Below are 24,339 nucleotides of genomic sequence, written 5' to 3'. Positions count from 1 at the left end.
GAGCCACTCAGTTGTGTTGTGACAAGGTAGGGGTGGTATACAGAAGATAGCCCTATTTGGTAAAAGACCAAGTCCATATTATGGCAAGAACAGCTCAAATAAGCAAAGAGAAAAGACAGTCCATCATTACTTTAAGACATGAAGGTCATTCAATATGGAACATTTCAAGAACTTTGAAAGTTTCTTCAAGTGCAGTCGCAAAAACCATCAAGCGCTATGATGAAACTGGCTCTCATGAGGACCGCCACAGGAATGAAAGACCCAGAGATACCTCTGCTGCAGAGGATAAGTTCATTCGAGTTACCAGCCGCAGAAATTGCAGCCCAAATAAATGCTTCACAAAGTTCAAGTAACAGAAACATCTCAACATCAACTGTTCAGAGGAGACTGCATGAATCAGGCCTTCATGGTCTAATTGCTGCAAAGACACCACTACTAAAGGACACCAATAAGAAGAAGAGACTTGCTTGGGCCAAGAAACACGAGCAATGGACATTAGACCGGTGGAAATCTGTCCTTTGGTCTGATGAGTCCAAATTATAGATTTTTGGTTTGCGCTTAGTGGGATTATCATTTGTTTTTCAACTGGACAACGACCCAAAACATACCTCCAGGCTGCGTAAGGGCTATTTGAACAAGGAGAATGATGGAATGCTGCATCAAATGACCTGGCCTCCACAATCCCCCGACCTCAACCCAATTGAGATGGTTTGGGATGAGTTGGATCGCAGAGTGAAGGAAAAGCAGCCAACAAGTGCTCAGCATATGTGGGAACTCCTTCAAGACTGTTGGAAAAGCATTCCTCATGAAGCTGGTTGAGAGAATGCCAAGAGTTTGCAAAGCTGTCATCAAGGCAAAGGGTGGCTACTTTGAAGAATCTCAAATATAAAATATATTTTGATTTGTTTAACAATTTTTTTGTTACTACATGATTCCATATCAGTTATTTCATAGTTTGATGTCTTCACTATTATTCTACAATGTAGAAAATAGTAAAAAATTAAGAAAAATCCTTGAATGAGTAGGTGTGTCCAAGCTTTTGACTGGTACTGTATATAAACTGGGTGGTTCGAGTCCTGAATGCTGATCGTTGACACGGGAATGACAAAATATTAAGTTTTACTGCTCTAAAAGGCACCTTGGGGATTTGTGGTATATGGCCAATATACCACACCCCCTCGGGCCGTATTGCTTAAATAGACAATACATATAGGCCTAGGGTTTCAAGCTTTGGTTCATTTCAAATGTACTTTTCAAGGTAATTATTAATATGTTGGATTCATGTCTCTATCTCAACCAAAAATCTAAGTTAAAGAATGGGATTAAATCAAATCAAACTTTATTTAAATTGCATTTAAAGTTTGATTTGATTTAATTTAGTCCTATTCTTTAAGTTAGATTTTGGTTGCAATGGAGACGTTAATATGTTGGATTGATGTCTCCATGTTTCTTTATTTAAAGTGCATTTTAAGTTTGATTAGATTTAGTTATATTCTTTAAATTAGAGTTTTGGTTGTGATGGAGACATGACTCCAACATATTGGATAGTTCCATCTATGCCACTGACTTAGTCTGGCTTTAATTCTAGTGTGTCTACAAATTAATTATTGATATGATGGATTCACGTCTCCATCGCAACCAAAAATCTAACTTAAAGAATAGGACTAAATTAAATCAATTTTTAAATGCACTTTAAATAAGGTTTGATTTGATTTAGTTATATTCTTTCAATTTGATTATTGGTTGAGATGGAGATGTGAATTCAACATATCAATTATTTGTTTGTAGACAAACTGGAATTAAAGCCTGACTAAGTCAGTGGAACAAAAGATACAACTACTTCAAATGTTAATATTTGGTTGAGTTGACAACCAAACACAATTCAATTACAGTTTTGCAATGGAGTAAAAAGCCTATTAACTTGTCGACAAGTTAACAAATGATATGTTGGATTTACGTCTCCAACTAAACCAAAAATAAAAATTCAAGAATAGGATTAAAACAGTGGCTCAGATGAAACTATCCATTCATTAGATATCCTTTAAATCTTGATATTTGGTTGCGTTGTCAACCAAACACAATTCAATAATACTTTTGTATCACGGTAAATAGCCTAAAGTTAAGGCTATCTTATAAACTAATGTAACAGTATTTATTCAACCTTAAAATGAGTAACACGGCCACATTATTTAGGTTAGCCTACAATAACTATAAATCTCTTCTTCTGCAATCATAGAAAGCGTGCATGTTCAAGATGGCGTTCAAAGGTCGCAGGTCTGAGGAAATCGGGTGGATGGGACACCCAGCTCTGCCATCAGCTCTACCACCAGTATCATGACTGTCATCGTCATTAGCTGCTACAGCTAAACTATATCATTTTAGATTTGATTGAAAATGTACAGAATTATTCACACCCTTGATTCAATACTTTGTAGAAGCACATTTGGCAGCGATTACAGCTGCACTTTAGTTTCTAGGCCAAACTGTTCGGACGCTACAGACATTTTCGTGAGAAGACAGGTTTTTTCTGACAAACACACCTGTAGCTCTGACATTTTACACCGCAGATGCTGAAGGCCGACATAGGCGGATGCGGTGGATTGAGACGCATCCGTAATCATAGAAAGCTCAACATAGCATGCAAAGGTCGCAGGTCTGAGAAAATCTTCCCAATTGCTATAATAATCTGCGCAGAATCTCAAACAGCATTGATCACTTGCGCTATGTACTTTTAATATAATCTCAACTGCAATCCAGGTCATTTGGTTGTGCTATTAGATGAAGCACAGTGATAACACATTAAGTTGTTGTTGTATAAATACAAAATATCTGCCATTGTATTCCCATTTTGAATTTGGTTGTGCTTTTAGATGGCTGAAAGCATAGTGAAAACACATTGGGAATTCAATAAACTTCTGGCTGTCTTTTAGAGTGGGTGAATAAAGGTTGAAATCTCATTGATCAACATCTCAACCAAATATGACCAAAAATGTCCAAGTTGAAATGAGATGGTGTGCCGAGTGGGATGGCATTGGAGCTCGGAGCTGGCTTTTCCTTTGCCCTAAGCACATGGTGTTGCCAGTGGGATGATATTGTGTGATGGTATTAATTAAGCATTGTTTAGTAGAGACCAAGAAAATGTAAGCAGAGGCTGACAGCAGCATCTGGTTTAGATCTAGACTGTGTGAGGTATCGCTGTGCTCATCAGTCACAAAAAAACACTGCCTGGTCAGATTCCATGCCAAAGACCACAAGGCCGTGGTATGTTTCTGTGAGTGTACGTGACTATATGTATGAGTTTTTTGTGTTCATGTGAAAGTGTGGGGATGTCACTGTGGTTAAGTGTATGCGTGTCGTGTGTGTGTATGCGTGTGTGCGTGCGTGCGTGTATGCGTGCGTGTGTGCGTGTGCTAACTTTCTCCTGTTGCTATGCAGCTGCTCCACCTGAGATAACTAAAAGGACAACTGTCATTGGCTCTGGTGAGGTATCTGGCCTCCGCTGGCACAGTGCCCTCGGTTGGCTGGCTGACTGCCCTTCAGACAGTGTCCATCACCTGTGTAGGTTCTGACACAACACTCCTTATCTGCTTTATGAGTCCTATGATCCTCTGTTCTGTCCTCATGTTCAACTCTGGTTGACTTTTTTTTTTTACAATGATGCATGGATGGGCCAAAGAGGAAGTGTTGCTATGTAGAGTCATGTAAACACTTCCAAAGAGAGATGAGGAGAGATGTTCCTTAGTGATATGCACATGAATGCATCAATATTTATATGTTAATCATAAGCATGTAAACCGATACACTCTTCATTCATACAGTGTTACAAATTCAAGTGATCAAGTTTCTCTTACAAAGTCAATCCAAAGCTATGAAAAGTGTTAAAGACAGTGTTTATGTTGAAATTATGCGAGGAAGAATCTATGTCATGCTGCATGTTAGTTCACTATGTACAGTTGAAGTCGGAAGTTTACATACACCTTAGCCAAATACATTTAAACTCAGTTTTTCACAATTCCTGACGTTTAATCCTAGTAAAAATTCCCTGTCTTAGGTTAGTTAGGATCACCACTTTATTTCAAGAATGTGAAATGTCAGAATAATAGTAGAGAGAATGATTTATTTCAGATTGTATTTCTTTCATCACATTCCCAGTGGGTCAGAAGTTTACATACACTCAATTAGTATTTGGTAGCATTGCCTTTAAATTGTTTAACTTGGGTCAAACGTTTCGGGTAGCCTTCCACAAGCTTCCCACAATAAGTTGGGTGAATTCTGGCCCATTCCTCCTGACAGAGCTGGTGTAACTGAGTCAGGTTTGTAGGCTCGCACACGCTTTTTCAGTTCTGCCCACACATTTTCTATAGGATTGAGGTCAGAGCTTTGTGATGGCCACTCCAATACCTTGACTATGTTGTCCTTAAGCCATTTTGCCACAACTTTGGAAGTATGCTTGGGGTCATTGTCTATTTGGAAGACCCATTTGCGACCAAGCTTTAACTTCCTGACTGATGTCTTGAGATGTTGCTTCAATATATCCACATTATTTTCCTTCCTCATGATGCCATCTATTTTGTGAAGTGCACCAGTCTCTCCTGCAGCAAAGCACCCCCACAGCATGATGCTGCCACCCCCATGCTTCAGGGTTGGGATGGTGTTCTTCAGCTTGCAGGTACGTTCATCTCTAGGAGACAGAACGCGTCTCCTTCCTGAGCGATATGACGGCTGCGTGGTCCCATGGTGTTTATACTTGCGTACTATTGTTTGTACAGATGAACGTGGTACCTTCAGGCATTTGGAAATTGCTCCCAAGGATGAACCAGACTTGTGGAGGTCTACAGTTTTTTTCTGAGGTCTTGGCTGATTTCTTTTGATTTTCCCATGATGTCAAGCAAAGAGCCACTGAGTTTGAAGGTAGATCTTGAAATACATCCACAGGTACATCTCCAATTGACTCAAATGATGTCAATTAGCCAATCAGAAGCTTCTAAAGCCATAACATCATTTTCTGGAATTTTCCAAGCTGTTTAAAGGCACAGTCAACTTAGTGTATGTAAACTTCTGACCCACTGGAATTGTGATACAGTGAATTATAAGTGAAATAATCTATCTGTAAACAATTGTTGGAAAAATAACTTTTCATGCACAAAGTAGATGTCCTAACCGACTTGCCAAAACTATAGTTTGTTAACAAGAAATGTGTGGATTGGTTGAAAAACAAGTTTTAATGACTCCAACCTAAGCGAATGTAAACTTCCGACTTCAACTGTATGTGTGTAATGTATCTTAGCTTTTGCAAGTCTTATTTTTTTAAGGAAAACCGATGGGACAACGTAATATCTGGCTGTGTATGGTGCAGATATTTTTAGAGTTTGATGTATGTCATGATGACGCAGGTGTAGTGTCTGAGCATGTGCAATGCAGATGTAAAGTTTATAAAGTCAATGGAAGTTGGCATGTGTTTTCTCCCAGGGAAAATAAAACCTGAAAGGTTCAACTAAAAGTCAGCTTTGTTTATGGTTTGTTTTTGTTACCCTTCGATTCAAACACTGCACTGATCCAAACATTTAAATACATATATTTTCTACTTGAAGTTTGAACAAATTTGACTTTTAAGTTGGTGTTGAAATACTGAATAACAGTGTTAGGTACTTCCTAAGAATAATAATTTATAACAAGCACATAGTATAAACTTTTATTGATAGTGTAGTTGCTCTAGGAAGCACACAATAACATTTGACCTTGAGAATGAGTTATAACATTTGTATTGGTAATTGCAAAACAACACACATTAAATATGCCTTACATTTTCAGGTCTCAATAGAGCGATTTATCAATACACATCAGACATCAAGTCTGAACCTACCACACAACAACATACAAATCAAGATTACATGATGTCATTTTGTTTATACATGATTCAAAACGTACTTATTTCTGAACTTTTCGCACATATTTGACAATTCAAATAACTCTTATTTACATTCCGTTTCTAAAACAACACTGAATCATAATATAAAAGTTGTGTTTGATGAAGAAAATGCTGTATTATGAATACTTGAAATGAAATGGAAAGCGAGAACAAAACATGTTGATAGGTCATGTACAAAGAATATGAAGACCTTCATTTTTCAGGCAAACAACAAGAGGAAGTTTTCAAACATGTTTTTCTAACTGTCTTCACCATTCATCTTGAAATCATGTTGTTTTCCCATTTGTATTATAAAGTCTGCACAATGAAAGTCCCGGTTGTGAGTCAAAGTAGCCTTTATATGCCAAATATGTTGACTCAAGTTCCTTCACCGTGGGAAATGTAGGGGTTGTGTTTCCTATAAGATGACGTTGGAATTCTTGGTATGGCCGTAGAACGACTTTAGGGAATTCTAGCAAATCAGTATGCATTTTAGAGATCTTTCCAAGGGTCATTTCTGAAAAAAAGATACACTTGACCTATACTCTTTCTCAGATGACAAGAAGATCACTCTATTTACCTCCAAATTACCAGTTGCTGGAGAGATATTATGGGTGAGTCTGTAGAGGGCACTCATACATTTGGATCAAATGAATGACAACACTGGTCGGGATACTGTGTAATGGGGTGCTGTTCTCAAGATGAGGCATTATACTGAACTCTTACATTACTCTGGTTATTTGAGATTACCATGCAAATACTTATTGTATAAGGATGCACCTTGATGTCTTGGCCAAATACCCAATTTAGCACTCCAGCCATTCCTTTGTTAACAAGGCGAAATCAATCTACAGCTCACTATTGCATAACTAATGTATGGGGAGTGCTTTGATTTAAAATGGCCGCCATGGTGGTTTCTCAACCGTGGTGGTGGAATATGAAACGTCGCACTAATGGTGCCGCCCATGGGTCAACTCTTTGATCTCTGAACTTATCCTGGTCCCTCTGTGACAGGAAACAAACAAGCTCTTATCTCACTTCCTGGTTTCAGAGATGGATGGACGACAGTAATTGGGTTTTGTACTCATTAATGACATAACAGGGATATTTCCCTTTAGTATGGTGAGCCCTGAGCAGTATCCAAGAACACAATAACCAAAATGCCCACTGCAAAGATTACGTAACCCACTAACCTTATGCAATGTAATTCTAAACTTAACGTATTCGGGAGGAACTTGTTTCATAACAAAGCAATATAAATAAATAGAAAATAGTTTGGGGAAGAATGGCTGAGTAGGCCTACGTTAACCATCTAATACGGCCATTGAGATGACAGTTGTAAAATATAAATGTTTGAAAGACATGAAAACAGTAATAACTGACTGACACCTCTACATTCTGCCGTTCTTCACGTCTCCAATGGCACCCCACACGTCAAACAAGAAGACATCTGGGAAGGCAAAGTCCCCCAGCACTGAATCCAGAGCCTCAGCAAAGTCATCTGGGTTCTTCTTGCCTTTGCCAGCCTCCACGATGGTGGTCGCTGCAAGAGAGAGTTCCCACATGAATGGAAAATAGTAATTCATCTCTTTTTGGTTTCACACAGTTATTAGATACAGGCCTAGTCTTGTGTTGCTTCACTTCCAAGTCTTATTCACTCAGCTATTGAAACTCATCTATTTCTGAACGAACGGCAAAAAGCCTGAAATCAATGTTTAATATAGGCCTAACTAGGGTCCAGAGTTTTCACTGGCCAGGTCACTTGGTCAGGAAAAAGTATTGGTCCTAGATATTACCAACTGCACACTTTAGACACCTGGCTTCTGTCTGGAACATGAAATGGTCAACATTCAGATGTTGGTAAATCATGCTCGATGCTTTTCCTTGGATTTGTTGATGTTTCATGGCACGTCATGTTATTATGTCAGTTGCCAATAGCGTTCTGTCTATGTCACTCGCTAGCCACTATCCTCTGTACAACTGTACTGGAAGTCTGACTAAATAGAAAAAGTATTCAACTGAGTGTTTCAGAAAAGCCTGGCAAATGTTTCTTGGTTTATGATTAGAGGCGAGCTCTCCTCTTTTCCCGAAAATTCGTTCGACTTAAGAGTCTTCCAATTCCCTCTGATTTATCTTACTGCCAAGAAGAAGAAAGGGTCCCAGGGAAAAGTACAAAAATACCAAAAAAGCACTGCAACATCTATGTAGATTAGGATCTAAAAGGTAATAGGTATTTTTTACTTGGAACTCATGGAACACAGCTAACTCATGTTTCTGGTATGTAACCTTTAAGATGTTGGGTTACTCTGTATAGTGTCTCACTCTCTGACAGATGTCTTTGATATGAAGGCTTTGTATCAACAACCCGTAACCTCAGATCGAGTGATAGCCTGCTCCTCCACGTCCCCAGGACCGAGATTTGCTCCATGGGGGATCTGGCTTTCTGCCCCCCCACCTCTGGAACGCACTCCCGGACCACCTGAAGGCACCACAGACTCTAGGTTCCTTTAAAAATGGCCTAAAAACCCTCTATAGTAAGGCCTTCCATTAGATATAGATGTTGTAGAGTCAGCTGTGTTCTTCGGGTCAGTGTCCCTATCTAGTTGTGTCCTCTGTTTGTCTGTCTAGTTGTGTCCTTCTCTTATTTTGATTTATTTAAATGCACTTTGAGATAGTTTTTCAATGAAAAGCGCATTATAAATTCAATGCATTATTATTATTGTTATAGCTCTGCTACAGTAGTTACGACATTATCTTGTGGGAGCAGTAAAAAGTGAGCAGACATTAATTTTATCTCTTATTTTTCTCCAGCATCTGTGCAAAGTTGGATGTGCCTAAAACCTTCTCCTTTCAACTGTGGTGAGTTTTTCCCCCATTGCAGTCATAGACTTCATCCTACAGATGTAGGATCTTAATTTGACCTATATTGTCCCAGCAAAAACACGGTTTGAACGTTTAGTCCATAATGTTGCTTGATCAGGGGTTAGGATATTAGCTGGCCAAAAGTAAGCTACATGAAAAGTGCAATACTTTTAATATAATCGTGTGCTAGTGTGGGTTTTCTGTGAGTTTGTGTAAATCACAAAGCTCATCTGCATTTCCTGCGTTGCAGGAAGATTCTCAGCAAATAAAGAGTGATCAAATTAAGATCCTACATATGTATAGTTCACAAATAGGATCGAAAACCCAAATCTGACCCTAGACCTTTGCTATGGCCATTTTGACCAACCCTAACCCTAACCCTGTGGCTCAATGGCTTATAAGGTTATAGCTAATACTGTTTTCTTAAAACGGTGAGCAGCCATCTTACCTAACTGGAGGTCTCAGATGAGCAGCCATCTTACCTAACTGGAGGTCTCAGATGAGCAGCCATCTTACCTAAGTCGAGGTCTCGGATACCCATGTAGCTCTCCAGTAGATCATCCACTTTCTTGGTGGCTCTCTCCTCAATCTCATTCGGCTGGTGGGGAGAAGGCAAGTGTGTTCAGGTAACTGCATTGAGGGTAATGCAGTACATCATGCAGTACATCAACAAGATTATCACTGGCATATTGACACTAGACATTCATTAGACTCACATGCCAGGCGTCTGCCTGTAAAAAAGCCAAAGGCATGTCGACCACCAGCACACACATGTTTGGTATGTATGTACTGTCATAAGTATACTACAGATCAGTGGCGGTTGGTTCCATTTAAGATGAGGGAGGATTATCATTTTTTTTATGAACATGGCCTTATTTCTATTACAGCATATTGGATGACTTTCATTCATATTCCATTCACCCAGCTCAATGTAACATCGATTGGTTTATGCTACTAATTCATATACTAATGTTCCCTATACCCATCATGAGGTTACTACAACCTAGCCTATGAATTAAAGTTTACATCGTAGGTGCACAGTGCACTGTACACTGTACCTCATGATTGTAGCGGGTTTACTAACACGTTAGTTCTAGTAGCTTTGTTGACTATGACTGACAAATGATGTAGGCTGTGTGTAGCGTTTAGCGGTTATGATATGAAGGTTTGCCTTGAAAAAGTTTTTTCGCCTGGTCACAGACAGCTGATGTGTTGTGCACTGAAGTCCACAAGCGAAGGGAAAAGGTGAGAGGAGGAGAGAACGTAGATAGATGCGAGAAGGAATTATATATACAACGAGCTGTTTGTATGTGGCTACTATGAAAGTGAAACAGGTTGATTGGGTGGACAACATGTCAGTTCATGCTGCAAGAGCTCTGATAGGTTGGAGGACGTCCTCTGGAAGTTGTCATAACTACTGTGTAAGTCTATGGAAGGGGTTGAGAACCATGAGTCTCCTAGGTCTTGTATTGCTACCCTACAGAGTGCTGATGAGGCAACTGTAGACCTTCATTGCAAAACAGTGTGTTTGAATCAATTATTTGGTGACATGTGAATGTATTTAGTATAGTTATATCTAACAAGGATAACTTTAATGTTTTACTACTTTGATTTTTCTGAATTTCATTGAGGAGGATGGTCCTCCTCTTCCTCCTCTGAGGAGCCTCCACTGACACAGACCCATGGCTGGTAAAATAAACGTATCGGTATACCATCATAACAGGTTGGGATGTATTTAGTATTTTGTGTGGAATAGATACATATTCCGTACCCCTATTTTATACTGTGTACAGTCGTGGTCAAAAGTTTTGAGAATGACACAAGTATTGGTCTTCACAAAATTTGCTGCTTCAGTGTTTTATATATTTTTGTCAGATGTTACTATGGTATACTGAAGTATAATTACAAGCATTCCATAAGTGTCAAAGGCTTTTATTGACAATTACATTAAGCTTATGCAAAGAGTCAATATTTGCAGTGTTGACCCTTCTTTTTCAAGACCAACTTCTGGGCCACATCCTGACTGATGGCAGCCCATTCTTGCATAATCTATGCTTGGAGTTTGTCAGACTTTGTGGGTTTTTGTTTGTCCACCCGCCTCTTGAGGATCGACCACAAGTTCTCAATTGGATTAAGGTCTGGGGAGTTTCCTGGCCATGGACCCAAAATTCCGATGTTTTGTTCCCCGAGCCACATAGTTATGACTTTTGCCTTATGGCAAGGTGCTCCATCATGCTGGAAACATGACTGTTCTTGGATGGTTGGGAGAAGCTTGTCTCGGAGGATGTGTTGGTACCATTCTTTATTCATGGCTGTGTTCTTAGACAAAAATGTGAGTGAGCCCACTCCCTTGGCTGAGAAGCAACCCCACACATGAATGGTCTCAGGATGCTTTATTGTTGGCATGACACAGGACTGATGGTAGCGCTCACCTTGTCTTCTCCGGACAAGGTGTTTTCCAGATGCCCCAAACAATCGGAAAGGAAAATGACTTTACCCCAGTCCTCAGCATTCCAATCCTTGTACCTTTTGCAGAATATCAATCTGTCCCTGATGTTTTTCCTGGAGTGAAGTGGCTTCCTCGCTGCCCTTCTTGACACCAGGCCATCCTCCAAAAGTCTTCGCCTCACTGTGCGTGCAGATGCATTCACACCTGCCTGCTGCCATTCCTGAGCAAGCTCTGCACTGGTGGTGCCCCAATCCCGCAGCTGAATCAACTTTAGGAGATGGTCCTGGCGCTTGCTGGACTTTCTTGGGCGCCCTGAAGCCTTCTTCACAACAATTGAACCTCTCTCCTTGAAGTTCTTGATGATCCGATAAATGGTTGATTTAGGTGCAATCTTACTAGCAGCAATATCCTTGCCTTTGAAGCCCTTTTTGTGCAAAGCAATGATGATGGCACGTGTTTCCTTGCAGGTAACCAGAGGAAGAACAATGATTTCAAGCACCACCCTCCTTTTAAAGCTTCCAGTCTGTTATTCTAACTCAATCAGCATGACAGAGTGATCTCCAGCCTTGTCCTCGTCAACACTCTCACCTGTGTTAACGAGAGAATCACTGACATGATGTCAGCTGGTCCTTTTGTGGCAGGGTTGAAATGCAGTGGAAGTGTTTTTTGGGGGATTAAGTTCATTTTCATGGCAAAGAGGGACTTTGCAATTAATTGCAATTCATCTGATCACTCTTCATAACATTCTGGAGTATATGCTAATTGCCATCATAAAAACTGAGGCAGCAGACTTCGTGAAAATTAATATTTGTGTCATTCTCAAAACTTTTGACCACAACTGTCTAGTCTGTGTATAGTCTGTGGTGTCAGTGATTTGACCATATACTGTACATAAAACGTATTAGGCTTTTTTTATGTCTACCAATATTCTAACTCTGGACAAGGCTCGACTCTTGGTTCATCAGCCTCCACTGACCCTGACAGCTTGTTGGCTGTGTTCTGTAGATTAGAGATTGATGAACAATCTAGAACATTCATTGAGAGTGTTCGATTCTACATTCTCACACGGGGGGGGGGGTCATTGACAGAGTTAGATCAGCACTAGTGTGTGGCCGTTGACATTGTGTGTGTTATGTGTATGTGTGTTCATTGTGTGTGTGTTCTGTGTATGTGTGTTCATTGTGTGTGTGTTCTGTGTGTGTGTGTGTTCATTGTGTGTGTGTTCTGTGTGTGTGTTCATTGTGTGTGTTCATTGTGTGTGTGTTCTGTGTGTGTGTTTTTTTTGTGTGTGTGTGTTCACTGTGTGTGTGTTTTGTGTGTGTGTGTTCATTGTGTGTGTTCTGTGGTCATGCATTCATTCGTGAATGTCTGCATGCGTATGTGCATGTTTAAGCTGCTCTGGGGTGGTCAGACGGCCAGAGAAGGTCATTGGCCAGTGGAACGTGTGAATTGAAACTCACCACTTCCTGGACGGAAGCTGACCCCTTGGAGCGCAGACGCAGGGTCTCCTTCCCATTCACAATCTTACCCTCGCTCGACTTGGGCGCCCTGGTCCTCATTCCGATCATGTCTGACAAACACACAAACACACACACACACACACACACAAACAGAAAAACACACATACACGCAACAATTCTTATGAGCACAAAAAACATATTTCACAAATCTCTCCCAGCTGAGATCCAGATGGCATATCAAGACAAAGCCAATACCCTAATCAGTGTGCCCTGTGAGGATGCCCATGTGTTGAGGGTGGTGAACGATTGCTCTGATTCTATGAGAAATGACGTAATTAAAATGCTGTGACTAATATGACCTCTGCTGAGGGTAGAAGAAGTGAATCAGAGTTTCCTGCTTTGCTCCTGTCTGTTATGATTCTGGTCGTGTAGCTCAGTTGGTAGAACGTGGCGCGTGCAACACCAGGGCTGTGGGTTCGATGGCCAGGGGGGCCAGTATGAAAATGTATGCACTCACTAACTGTAAGTCGCTCTGGATAAGAGCGTCTGCTAAATGACAAAAATGTCAGGAAAACAAGGCACACACTTCCTGTCTGTTATGACTCTGGTCAGTAAAACAAGGCACACACTTCCTGTCTGTTATGACTCTGGTCAGTAAAACAAGGCACACACAATTGTTTTTGTCCAGATCTGTATACAATGTGGTGTTATTAGGCCTGCTGCTATTGAAGGGTTACAGAGAAACGTGAGGGTGGAGTGAGAGAGACTATGGCAAAGGTGGACACCGGACAGACTTTTTGACAAGTCATGTCAGCTGACCACAAATTCTCAGCTCTAAAGTCTAATCCACACTTAGTTATCCAGGTAGCGTACTATTCACGCGTTAGCTAATATCAGTCAAACAGAGTTGGCCCATTGAAAAGCCTAAAAACGTTTGCCTACTAATGGCAGGCCACAAGAGTTGACAAGAATACCCATATCTTTTCCAGTCACGGTTCACCTCTGGCCAGTGCCTACCCAGCCACCCATCCCACAGCACACCACCGTTATCCATATCAATCAACAAATTACCAGATTAAGTTAATGTGTCCTCTGAGGTGTTCCGAGTGCACTCAGCAGTGTAATAAAGCATTTTGAGCATGAAACGTAATCCATCATTCTCTACCATCCATTTAGCTAATGTTATAATGGTAAGCAAAGGCTATTCAATTATTAACAGCCCTCATTTACTGCCACAGACGATGGAAACAATGAACTGGCAGCCTCTTATGATGTGCATGGATGCATGTTTGCTTAGTTTATCAACCATGGTGGGATCATTTGATCAAGTGCACCTGTAAGATAAATAGTCATTCTGCCTCAGCTACTGATGGGAACTATAGGTATGGTAATAATCATTAAGTTAGTTGATTATTTTCCTCTGACACCTATTTCTCATGTTATAAAACAGGCTGGAATGATGTCAGAATACATGGTTTCATTATTAAAACCATCATTATTATTTTCCCCTCTCAACCAGATGAGATGACCAATGTTTAAGCAACAGTGGCAATTTTAAAGGGGAAAATAGATAGATAGATAGATAGATAGATAGATGGACAGGCAGGCAGACAGACAGGCAGGCAGGCAGGCAGACAGGCAAACAGACATTGTCATAGCGTAGAGCATTACATACAGATATAAATGCTATTGCTCGATCATTAGCCAGCTTTTGACATTCTTTTAAAAAGTTATGATCAGCATGGCTTTGAGTTGCTGTGGTAGTTTGATAACTCAACAGCGCCGGTATACTAAAATGTATTCTTTTTTTTTCTTCTTTTTTTTTCTAGGGGGTAGATCAGCTTTAATATTGCAGATAGATTGTAACTTCCATCAATGTAATTGTCTGCATCACTTCCAATCCCCAATATGTTTTTTTTCTCTCGCAAATACATACATACACATACATATACACATACATACACATAAATACATATACATACAGTACATATATATACATATCCTTTTTTTAAACATATTTCCCTTTATTACTTTCCAACCCCACCACCCCTTCCCTAATTGGAGTAAACTAGTGAACAACAATGCTTAGGCCTCAACTTCCAGCTTATACATACTATATACAATTTTACAATATTTCTATTTTGTTTGTTTTTACTCCTGAACTTCCTCTACCCTCACCCTCTCCGATCATTTTCATGATGTCCATGTCATGAATCCCGCTTCCTGAGTCTGTTTCTGCCCGAGTTGCCTGTTTTCTGTCCTGGAGTCTGTTTTCCTGAGGTTCCTGAACGCACCCTGTCTGGTTGCCGGGCGATGAAGCTAGGCGGGAGATCTCTCTATTACCCGCACCTGCATCTCATCAGCTATCTGCACACCTGGTCCTGATCATCACCTCTCCACTTCATAAGCTCTGACCTGACATCCATTCCCTGCCGGATCGTTAGCCATGAACAGTATGTTGTGCCAGCGTATCAGCCTCAAGTTTGCTAGAGTTAGTTTTGCTGTTCTGTACTTTTTGCTTGCCGTGTACTCACCTCCGTTTACTCTGTCTACAGTTACTCTCCCGGAACATTCACTCCACCCTTGCCTGGTCGTCGGTGGCTTCTGTGTCATCATTGGATCTGCCTATTCACTTCCACCAACTCACCTCCGCTGCCCGTCCCGTCTCCTGGATTCTCCTGCTTCCACATTTGAGTCTGTTAATAAATACTCACCTGCATTCTACTCACCTTGTCCTGGTCTGCTTCTGGGTTCTGCTTTAGAGAGTCGTGACAGTCCATCTGGTTTGCTTCTATATGCCATATCTTTCTAACTGTGCTCTTTCACAAAAGCTCTTGTGGTATCTGAGGAATTTATGACTTTGCTAATGGTTTCAAATGGTTTTAGAGGATGTTGACTAAGCTTAAAGGGAGCATCTGGGGAGTAGTTCTATAGGGGCACCCTAAAGCCGAGGAAGTCTGTTAGGTGGCCTCCTGGGATTGGTCTGTAGGGAAAACACCCATATTATGTTACATAGGGCATAGGATATAAATACCACAGTTAAGACAAAGGAGGACAGAATAATCATATTTGAGATTGGGCGATTATTCTCCAGATGTCTGCAGATATCTGTAAATTGAAGCTGTAACCCTTTGATATAAATAAACCTTTATAATCAAAGTACAGCGTCAGCGGATTTCCTTGGTCTCACAGCATAATTAGCAACGTTTTCTCGACACCACAAAATGGCGACGAGGAATTGGTCATGTTGCGTCTTTTCTCAGCGTTCCATTCATGGGCGCCGAGCTGACTCTAGCTCCAGAGTCCGGCAGATAAGGGTGAGTTTTCTCACTACTTTGGGCACTGGTCAGTTCGTGTGTCTGTGTGTGTGCGTTGAATGAATGCACCGTTAAGAACTTGCGTGTGTGCTTTGCTGTTATTTGCTGTGGGATATGAGTCCGTTCTAAATTTGTTAGGATGGGCCGAAAAATCCTAAAAGCACGTTAGGTGTATTTAGGTAAGTCCTAGGGGACTTGAGGTTGTGGTATATATATTCGGTTGCAAGTTACCGCTCAACATATAGTTGACGAAGTATATGATTGATGTGACCGCTCATCGGATGTCCGCGGAACTCGTGGTAGCAGAAATGTAGGAACAATGGAATTATACGGCGCAATGGAGGTAGCATACTGCCTTAGGGGTCCATAGGAATGGGATAAGCCTCTTAAACTGTATGTATGTATGTGTATGTGTGTAGAAGAAAGTAAGATTTGTGTTCTATGGTTTGTGAGCTCTGTTAAAGTGTTACTGTTTGTCTATGGGGGGTAAAAGAGAGGAAGTACAGCGGGACTGTCTACTTTCTGTTGTTTAGGCTTGGAGAGAGCTGGGGGAGAGCTCCCTCCACTCTGAAATCGCACTGGTAAATGTACTTCGCATGCGTGTGATTTTATGACTTTAGAGTTACGTAGGGCAAATGTGCCACTCCTCTGCCTGCACTGAGTTGCTGGGAGACGCAGACTCAGAACAGAGCGGACAAAGGGGAGTGGGGGATTTGAACACGAATAGAATGTTCTGTTTGTTAAATAGGCTGTTGCTTAATGATGAAACTATTTGTTGAGATCTATTGAATTGATAAATGAGAGAGAGAGAAAGTGCTGACGTGTACATCACGCGACAGAATGTGCTGCAACAGGATCAAGTCAAATCAAGGCCAGTACTGTTCTATTTACAAAACGTACCTTCCCATAGAGGATATTTTGGTTGCCTAGCATATTTGATGTTATGACAATTTGACAAGGACTTGGCAACAGACTGATCAATTGATGAAATTAAGAATTGCATTTTGGAGTTTTTGTGCATGAGTGGGTTTGATTAGAGATGAGGGGGAATCGAGAACTGACATTATTCTGTAAAATTAAGGTCATTGGGTGCTTATTAAGCAATGGGGTTTGTGAGTGCTGTAGTGTTGCAGGATTATAGGTCTTTATTTTTGGGTTGCTCTGAAGTTGACTACTTTCATTTATTTTCCTGACTGGATGTGGTAAGATTGCCACTAATCAATAATTTGGTAAAATAAAATACATTGAATAAATAAGTAAATTGATGAATAAATTAATGAATGAATTGATTAATTAATTAATTTGGGGAAGAGAAAAAAAAAGAGGGAACTATAGGCTATATAGTCTAAAATAATGAAATAATTTACAATAAAGGAATATAAAAGAGTTGTTACAAGGGGGGAAAAGGACATAAAAACTATGAAAGTAATTACTCCTGTTGATGTAGTAGAGAATAGTAATCCTCTAGTTAATGGTATTGCAAGGTAATCTGGAAAAGGGAATAAACGTTGGCCTGACATTGAACAACCACAGCTAGTGGAAGGGACTTTTAACCCTGACATCATCAACATGATGAAAGTGATTGAATAATAGAGAGAGGAAAAGCAGAAACGACCATAAAGATGAATCAAAAACTCCAAAAGTAAGAAGAAAACGAGATGTCTGGAAACTAAGGGTGGAGTGAGGTTTAGGAAGATGGAAGTTGAAGGAAGAAGAAGGATACTAGAGATTCGATCTCTGATGAAGGTGAAGATGGAAACAGCGATGAAGATTTGGAGATTAAAGGTGCTTTATGTTCAAGAGGATTTTATCCTACAATGATTAGTAAAGAAGAAATAGAAAGAGATATAGACTGATGCGTATCATGGCTGGATAAAGGGGAATAATTTAGAAGAGACAAAGAGAACTGGAAGAACAACTCAAGAAGCTGAAGATACAGAAGAGAAGAAAAAAACTGCTGAGAAAAGGATCCCAAGAATTGGAGGAGAAGAATAATACATTGAGGAAAGGAAAGAGAGCACAAGTAAGAAGATGATGCCAGTGATCATTCGAGGACAGAACTTAGAATATAAGCCTTTGAAGAATACCGATATGTCAACAACTAGAAAGAACAGGACCAAGAAACTCTCAGAAAACTTGATGAAATACAACTGGGGGGAGAATAAGAAGGAGAAGAAAAGCTTTGGTTATGAAGAATCAGTGTGCACCAAATCAACAATCACTGCCACAGCTTCAACTGAACAAGGTCAAATGCAATTGTGCCAGCCACAACTAGTGGTACAAGTTGTTTCATATCCATAGATAGTTTCTGGACTGAAAGTATTGGAGAGGAAGAGGACGAGAAGGCTTAGAAAGAGGAAGAGGAGGAAGATTTAAGCCATACTTCCAGCAATCTTAAGAAGTGTGTTATGATTGTGGACAGGTTGGTGACTTTGCTGTGAGTGTAATGGGCCAGAAGGAAACACAAGAAAGAATTTCAGAGGAAGATACAGGAGCAAGTGAAGATCATCTGGAGGACAGGTGAACCCTTATAGGGGCAAGAAGCAAGGATTCTAGGGGTGCCTAGAAGATCCGAAAGGGGGGTGTCAGCTGGTAGCACCAGTTAAGGGGAAAAAGATCCAACAATTGAAGTGAAAATAAACAATGGACTATGGGAAGTGATGATGGATAGCGGAACTGCTTTTATCTGTGTTCAGCCTGAAGAGGTTACACATCTCACTATGTAAAATCAACTAATTAGGACAGGGATTTGAGGGAGTGAAGCAGTTGATTATGCTTAAGGAACCAATTGAGCTCTGCTATGAAAATGAGAAAATTACAATACCCATACTGGTATCAGAACATACACCTATTGCGTTGTTGGGAAGAGATGCATTGTGGAAATTGAACTGTACAATAAGATGTACACCAGACGGCTGTCTGGTAGAAGTGCCAAAGGAGAAGGTTTACCAATGGTTGATGATGACAGAGATGGATTTATATTCTGGATTGGAAATCTCAGTGAAGATTTTTAGGAGGAAGACCTCCTTGGAAGAATCAGTATCCATTGAAAGATTAAGCAATTCAAGGGATTGAACCAGAAATTGAAGAACTTTCAAAAGCAGGTGTTTTGAAGACAATAGAAAAAATCCTTAGAGTAGGAATCAATTGTTGTCTTGGGAGAAACCATGAGGGGTTGATAGTAGCGCCTCTGGACCTTTTAGGTCTGATGATTTAGGATGCTAGGAGTTAGCTAATGTTGCAAGGGGGGAGATTAGGAGAAAGATTACAAAGGAGTAGGGTTTTTGAGAATCATATTTGCTTGAAAAGATTGACTATATCATAGGAAGGAGGACAATCTGTCTGGAAAATGATGTTTACAGGGGGTGACTGTTATTCTTGGTTACATTCCTACACCAAGAGGGGAATAAGATTTCAAACTAAGCTAAAAGATGCTCAATCGTTTGCCAAGTTTTTGTGTAAAGAAGTCATAAGCAGGTGGGGACTTCCCGATCACATATCCTAAAACTAGAGGGAAAGGAATTTGTGGATAAATCAGTTAAATGGTTTTTGGGAAAAATTAAGGAGAAAAGTCAGACTAAAAAAAGTTATGAAAACTAGGGTTGAAGGAACTCTAGGACAGTCAGCTAAGCTTCAATGTTAGTAGTAAGAGAGAGAGATAGATATGGTAGGAGTTTAGATCTGTAAGGAGCAGATGCATTGAGAAAGTATGCGTTGCTGAATGATAAGAGAAGAATGAAGATTGAGGGTGATTGCAGTATCTATATTTACAATTCCCAGCAGGAAGATCAAGGTGATTATAAATGTATTTTTTATAATGAACAGTTTGAAAGTGAGGGATTAGAGTTGGGACTGAGAGTTTATGTAGTGACACTAGTGGTGATAGATGGAAATACAAGTAAAGAGTTCAAAGCTTTAGGGAGAATGGATGAATCAACAACAATGACATCAACACTTCAGCATATTATAACAATAGTGAGAAGCAATTCAACTCTTTCAACATTGACAGTTATTAAAGCTATAAATATATCACTTTTGATTACAAGGGAGCCAATTGCTCCAGCACCAATTTTAGAGGAAAAGACTGTCATTAGGGTTAGGATGGGTGGTACAGCTCATCTTCCTTGTAGATGTGAGAGAAGGAATGTGTAGAGGTGAGATTCCACTCATGTGGAGAGATAATTATGGAGAAGAAGCGTTGTTATGAGGATAAGAAGTAGAAGCTGTTTCACCTAGTGAAAGGAAGTATATTTTGTAAAATGATATGAAGTGAAAGAGGGTTATGAGTGATTGCTAACTTATTTTGAGTAATGTTAGAGGAAGAATACTATCATGGAGGTACAGGATGAGTTGTTTGATTTTAATGGAAGACAAGAAGATATATCTGATCAATACAGTTCGTTAGGGAAGAGAGAAACTAAATGGAAGGCATTTGGATTTGATTCTTCTGTTTTGGAAATTAAAGATGGATGGGCAGGTAGGAATCTTTAGTTCAAGAAGTTAACTCATACTGTAAGATCAGTGAGGAATCTTGAGGGTAAATGTCTGTTGAGAATTTCAGCATAAGGAACATGGGGTTGAATTTTAGAAAAGGTAGCTAAACCTCTATCAAGTATGTGTCAATCTTATGTTTTATAAGGGCTGTTGTATCAGCAACAATCATTAAGAGAGAAAATAATGTTGTTGTGGAAACATTTGTTTAGGCCTAGGTTTAAGTGTTATTGGTTAAGTGAATTAACCTATGTGAATTTGTTAGATAGGAAGGAAAATCAGTTAACAGCGCTTCATGAAGCTATGGAGGGGAAACCAGTGAGGGCTAAAAGCTGTTTTTGTTGAAATAAAACATATGATGGAAAGAGGATGTTTAGGGGAATCTCAGATGGTGATGATTATATGATGATTTATTTTTTTTATTTTTTTTTTATTTCACCTTTATTTAACCAGGTAAACCAGTTGAGAACAAGTTCTCATTTACAACTGCGACCTGGCCAAGATAAAGCATAGCAGTGCGATAAAAACAACAACACAGAGTTACATATGGGGTAAAACAAAACAAAAATCAAAAAAATACAACAGAAATACAATTAATATACAGTGTGCAAATTTAGCAAGTTATGGAGGTAAGGCAATAAAATAGGCTATAGTGCAAAATAATTACAATTTAGTATTAACACTGGAATGATGTGCAAGAGATGATGTGCAAATAGAGATACTGGGGGTACAGATGAGCAAAATAAATAACAATATAGGGATGAGGTAGTTGGGCGGGCTAATTTCAGATGGGCTGTGTACAGGTGCAGTGATCGGTAAGGTGCTCTGACAACTGATGCCTAAAGTTAGTGAGGGAGATAAGCGTCTCCAGCTTCAGAGATTTTTGCAGTTTGTTCCAGTCATTGGCAGCAGAGAACTGGAAGGAATTGCGGCCAAAGGAGGTGTTGGCTTTGGGGATGATCAGTGAGATATACCCGCTGGAGCGCAGACTACGGGTGGGTGTTGCTATGGTGACCAATGAGCTAAGATAAGGCGGGGATTTGCCTAGCAGTGATTTATAGATGGCCTGGAGCCAGTGGGTTTGGCGACGAATATGTAGTGAGGACCAGCCAACAAGAGCGTACAGGTCACAGTGGTGGGTATTATATGGGGCTTTGGAGACAAAATGGATGGCACTGTGATAGACAACATCCAATTTGCTGAGTAGAGTGTTGGAGGCTATTTTGTAAATGACATCGCGAAGTCAAGGATCGGTAGGATAGTCAGTTTTACAAGGGCATGTTTGGCAGCATGAGTGAAGGAGGCTTTGTTGCGAAATAGGAAACCGATTCTAGATTTAACTTTGGATTGGAGATTCTTAATGTGAGTCTGGAAGGAGAGTTTACAGTCTAACCAGACACCTAGATATTTGTAGTTGTCCACGCACTCTAGGTCAGACCCGTCTAGAGTAGTGATTCTAGTCGGGTGGGCGGGTGCAAGCAGCGTTCGGTTGAAGAGCATGCATTTTGTTTTACTAGTGTTTAAGAGCAGTTGGAGGCTACTGAAGGAGTGTTGTATGGAATTGAAGCTCGTTTGGAGGTTTGTTAACACAGTGTCCAATGAAGGGCCAGATGTATACAAAATGGTGTCGTCTGCGTAGAGGTGGATCTGAGAGTCACCAGCAGCAAGAGCGACGTCATTGATATACACAGAGAAAAGAGTTGGCCCAAGAATTGAACCCTGTGGCACCCCCATAGAGACTGCCATAGGTCCAGACAACAGGCCCTCCGATTTGACACATTGAACTCTATCTGAGAAGTAGTTGGTGAACCAGGCGAGGCAGTCATTAGAGAAACCAAGGCTATTTAGTCTGCCAATAAGAATGCGGTGGTTGACAGAGTCGAAAGCCTTGGCCAGGTCAATGAAAACGGCTGCACAGTACTGTCTATTATCGATCGCGGTTATAATATCATTTAGGACCTTGAGCGTGGCTGAAGTGCACCCATGACCAGCTCGGAAACCGGATTGCATAGCAGAGAAGGTACAGTGGGATTCGAAATGGTTGGTGATCTGTTTGTTGACTTGGCTTTCAAAAACTTTTGAAAGGCAGGGCAGGATGGATATGGGTCTTTAACAGTTTGGATCTAGAGTGTCACCCCCTGATTTGGGGTAAGCAGGAACATAAGGTTAGTAATGAGAAATATAATGTAACTTTTGATGTTTAATTTAGTAAGGAGAGAAGTTTTTGCATGGTAATGTGACTATTGGGTATTTTAGAAACATCTGGGGTTTGTGGTGAGAGAATATATATTCTTACCCTATGGATGGATAGGATGTTGTTACATGTTGAAGTTGAAGCTTCCATATGAGGTTTTAAAATTAAAAGAGGGGAAGCAAGGGGAAAGAGAGAAATCTGATTCTGAAAGAGAGAAGTTTCATAGTCTGGGAAGCCTACCATTGGAGGATAAGTCTAGGAGAGAAGTGGGGAATTTTTCCATGGTATGGTGTAAAATTTTGGGAAGATAACATAGATAATATTACCTATACTTTGAAGGGTTTTGCAAATGAAACGATAAGAGGGTTTAACCTTCTGTCAAGACTCAAAGGAGTATTGATGGATAGATATCAATTTAGAATTTTTTAAATGTTTTTAAATATTATGGTGATTTTAGTATGTTGTGATGAATCAAAGGGGGGGAAATGGTATGTGATTCATTTTATATAATAATAATAATAATATGCCATTTAGCAGACGCTTTTATCCAAAGCGACTTACAGTCATGTGTGCATACATTTTTTTTTTGTGTGTATGGGTGGTCCCGGGGATCGAACCCACTACCTTGGCATTACAAGCGCCGTGCTCTACCAGCTGAGCTACAGAGGACCATCAACTATTTTTTAGTTGATATTGATGTTTTAATTTGAGTGTGTTGTTTTGCAAAATATACTGTTTGGTCTATTCTTTTCTTCCAGAAGCATATGGGGGAATGTGTAGAGGGGATTCAAATACTCAAACAAGGACAATATGAAAGGACAATATGAAGGGACAATATGAAAGGACAATATGAAGGGACTGGAGGAAGTGGAACAAGGAAGGTGTGGAAAGGTTCAGATTCCATCATCGAAGTTGCATTGGAAGTCGACACTGCTGAGGAGAAGAATTGTAGTGGACTACATTCCAATGTCTGCAATGATATATAGACATATTTGCATGTGTAATACATAATTTGTGTCATATTCTTTCTGTATTAATTTTTGTAGAATGATATTTGCTGTTATTGGGTACATGTGGGGATCTCAGATGTTTTTGTTTATTTTGTTGAAGCTTAGGGATATTGGGTCTAGGCAGGGATAGAGAGAATCCACAGGAGGGTCCGATGGGTTGACCAGCCTGAATGTGGACATTTTTGATTGTATTTTGTTTGCTGAGGCTTTCATATGTATTCAAATTGCATCATAGTTTCAAATGCATTGATAAAGATGTATGAATTGATCTGGAGTACTTAGGTGGTTGCCTGGGGCAGAGGGGCCGTGAGAGAATTTTACTGTCTTGATTGATGGATGGATATTTGGAAAGAAAACTGCCAGACAGGTTTTTCGCTCTCACACTCCATAAAGATTTGTTCATATTTCATAGAAATGTTTTCACACTCCATAGAGATTTGTTCATATTTCATAGAAAGTTATTTACACTCCATAGAAAAATATGTTTTTGGTTTATTGTAAAAGATACTCAATAAGAGAAATTGTTATTTGTCATAATCCTATTATTTTTGTTTTCGAGACTTAATTCGTCTCGAAGGGGGGAATATGTGGTATCTGAGGAATGTATGACTTTGCTAATGGTTTCAAATGGTTTTAGAGGATGTTGAC

At 40.0% G+C, this 24,339-nt stretch overlaps 1 protein-coding gene across 1 annotated transcript in view; it reads right to left on the bottom strand.

The window, feature by feature from the left end:
- Window positions 1–5,200: 5,200 nt before the first annotated feature.
- The window catches only part of LOC121577436 (PDZ domain-containing protein GIPC3-like), a 41,541-nt gene continuing 22,402 nt past the window's right edge, over window positions 5,201–24,339 (bottom strand). Inside the window, exons 4-6 of the mRNA XM_041891188.2 lie at window positions 12,680–12,789; window positions 9,287–9,368; window positions 5,201–7,451 (exon numbers count right to left, since the gene is read on the bottom strand). Coding sequence (XP_041747122.2) covers window positions 7,300–7,451; window positions 9,287–9,368; window positions 12,680–12,789 — 344 coding nt within the window. The 3' untranslated portion in view covers window positions 5,201–7,299. The remainder of the gene's footprint in view (window positions 7,452–9,286; window positions 9,369–12,679; window positions 12,790–24,339) is intronic.

The sequence above is a fragment of the Coregonus clupeaformis genome, chromosome 11 (genome assembly GCF_020615455.1).
Source record: "Coregonus clupeaformis isolate EN_2021a chromosome 11, ASM2061545v1, whole genome shotgun sequence".
In the NCBI taxonomy this organism is placed as follows: domain Eukaryota; kingdom Metazoa; phylum Chordata; class Actinopteri; order Salmoniformes; family Salmonidae; genus Coregonus; species Coregonus clupeaformis.
This window is presented reverse-complemented; position numbering and strand designations above follow the sequence as displayed.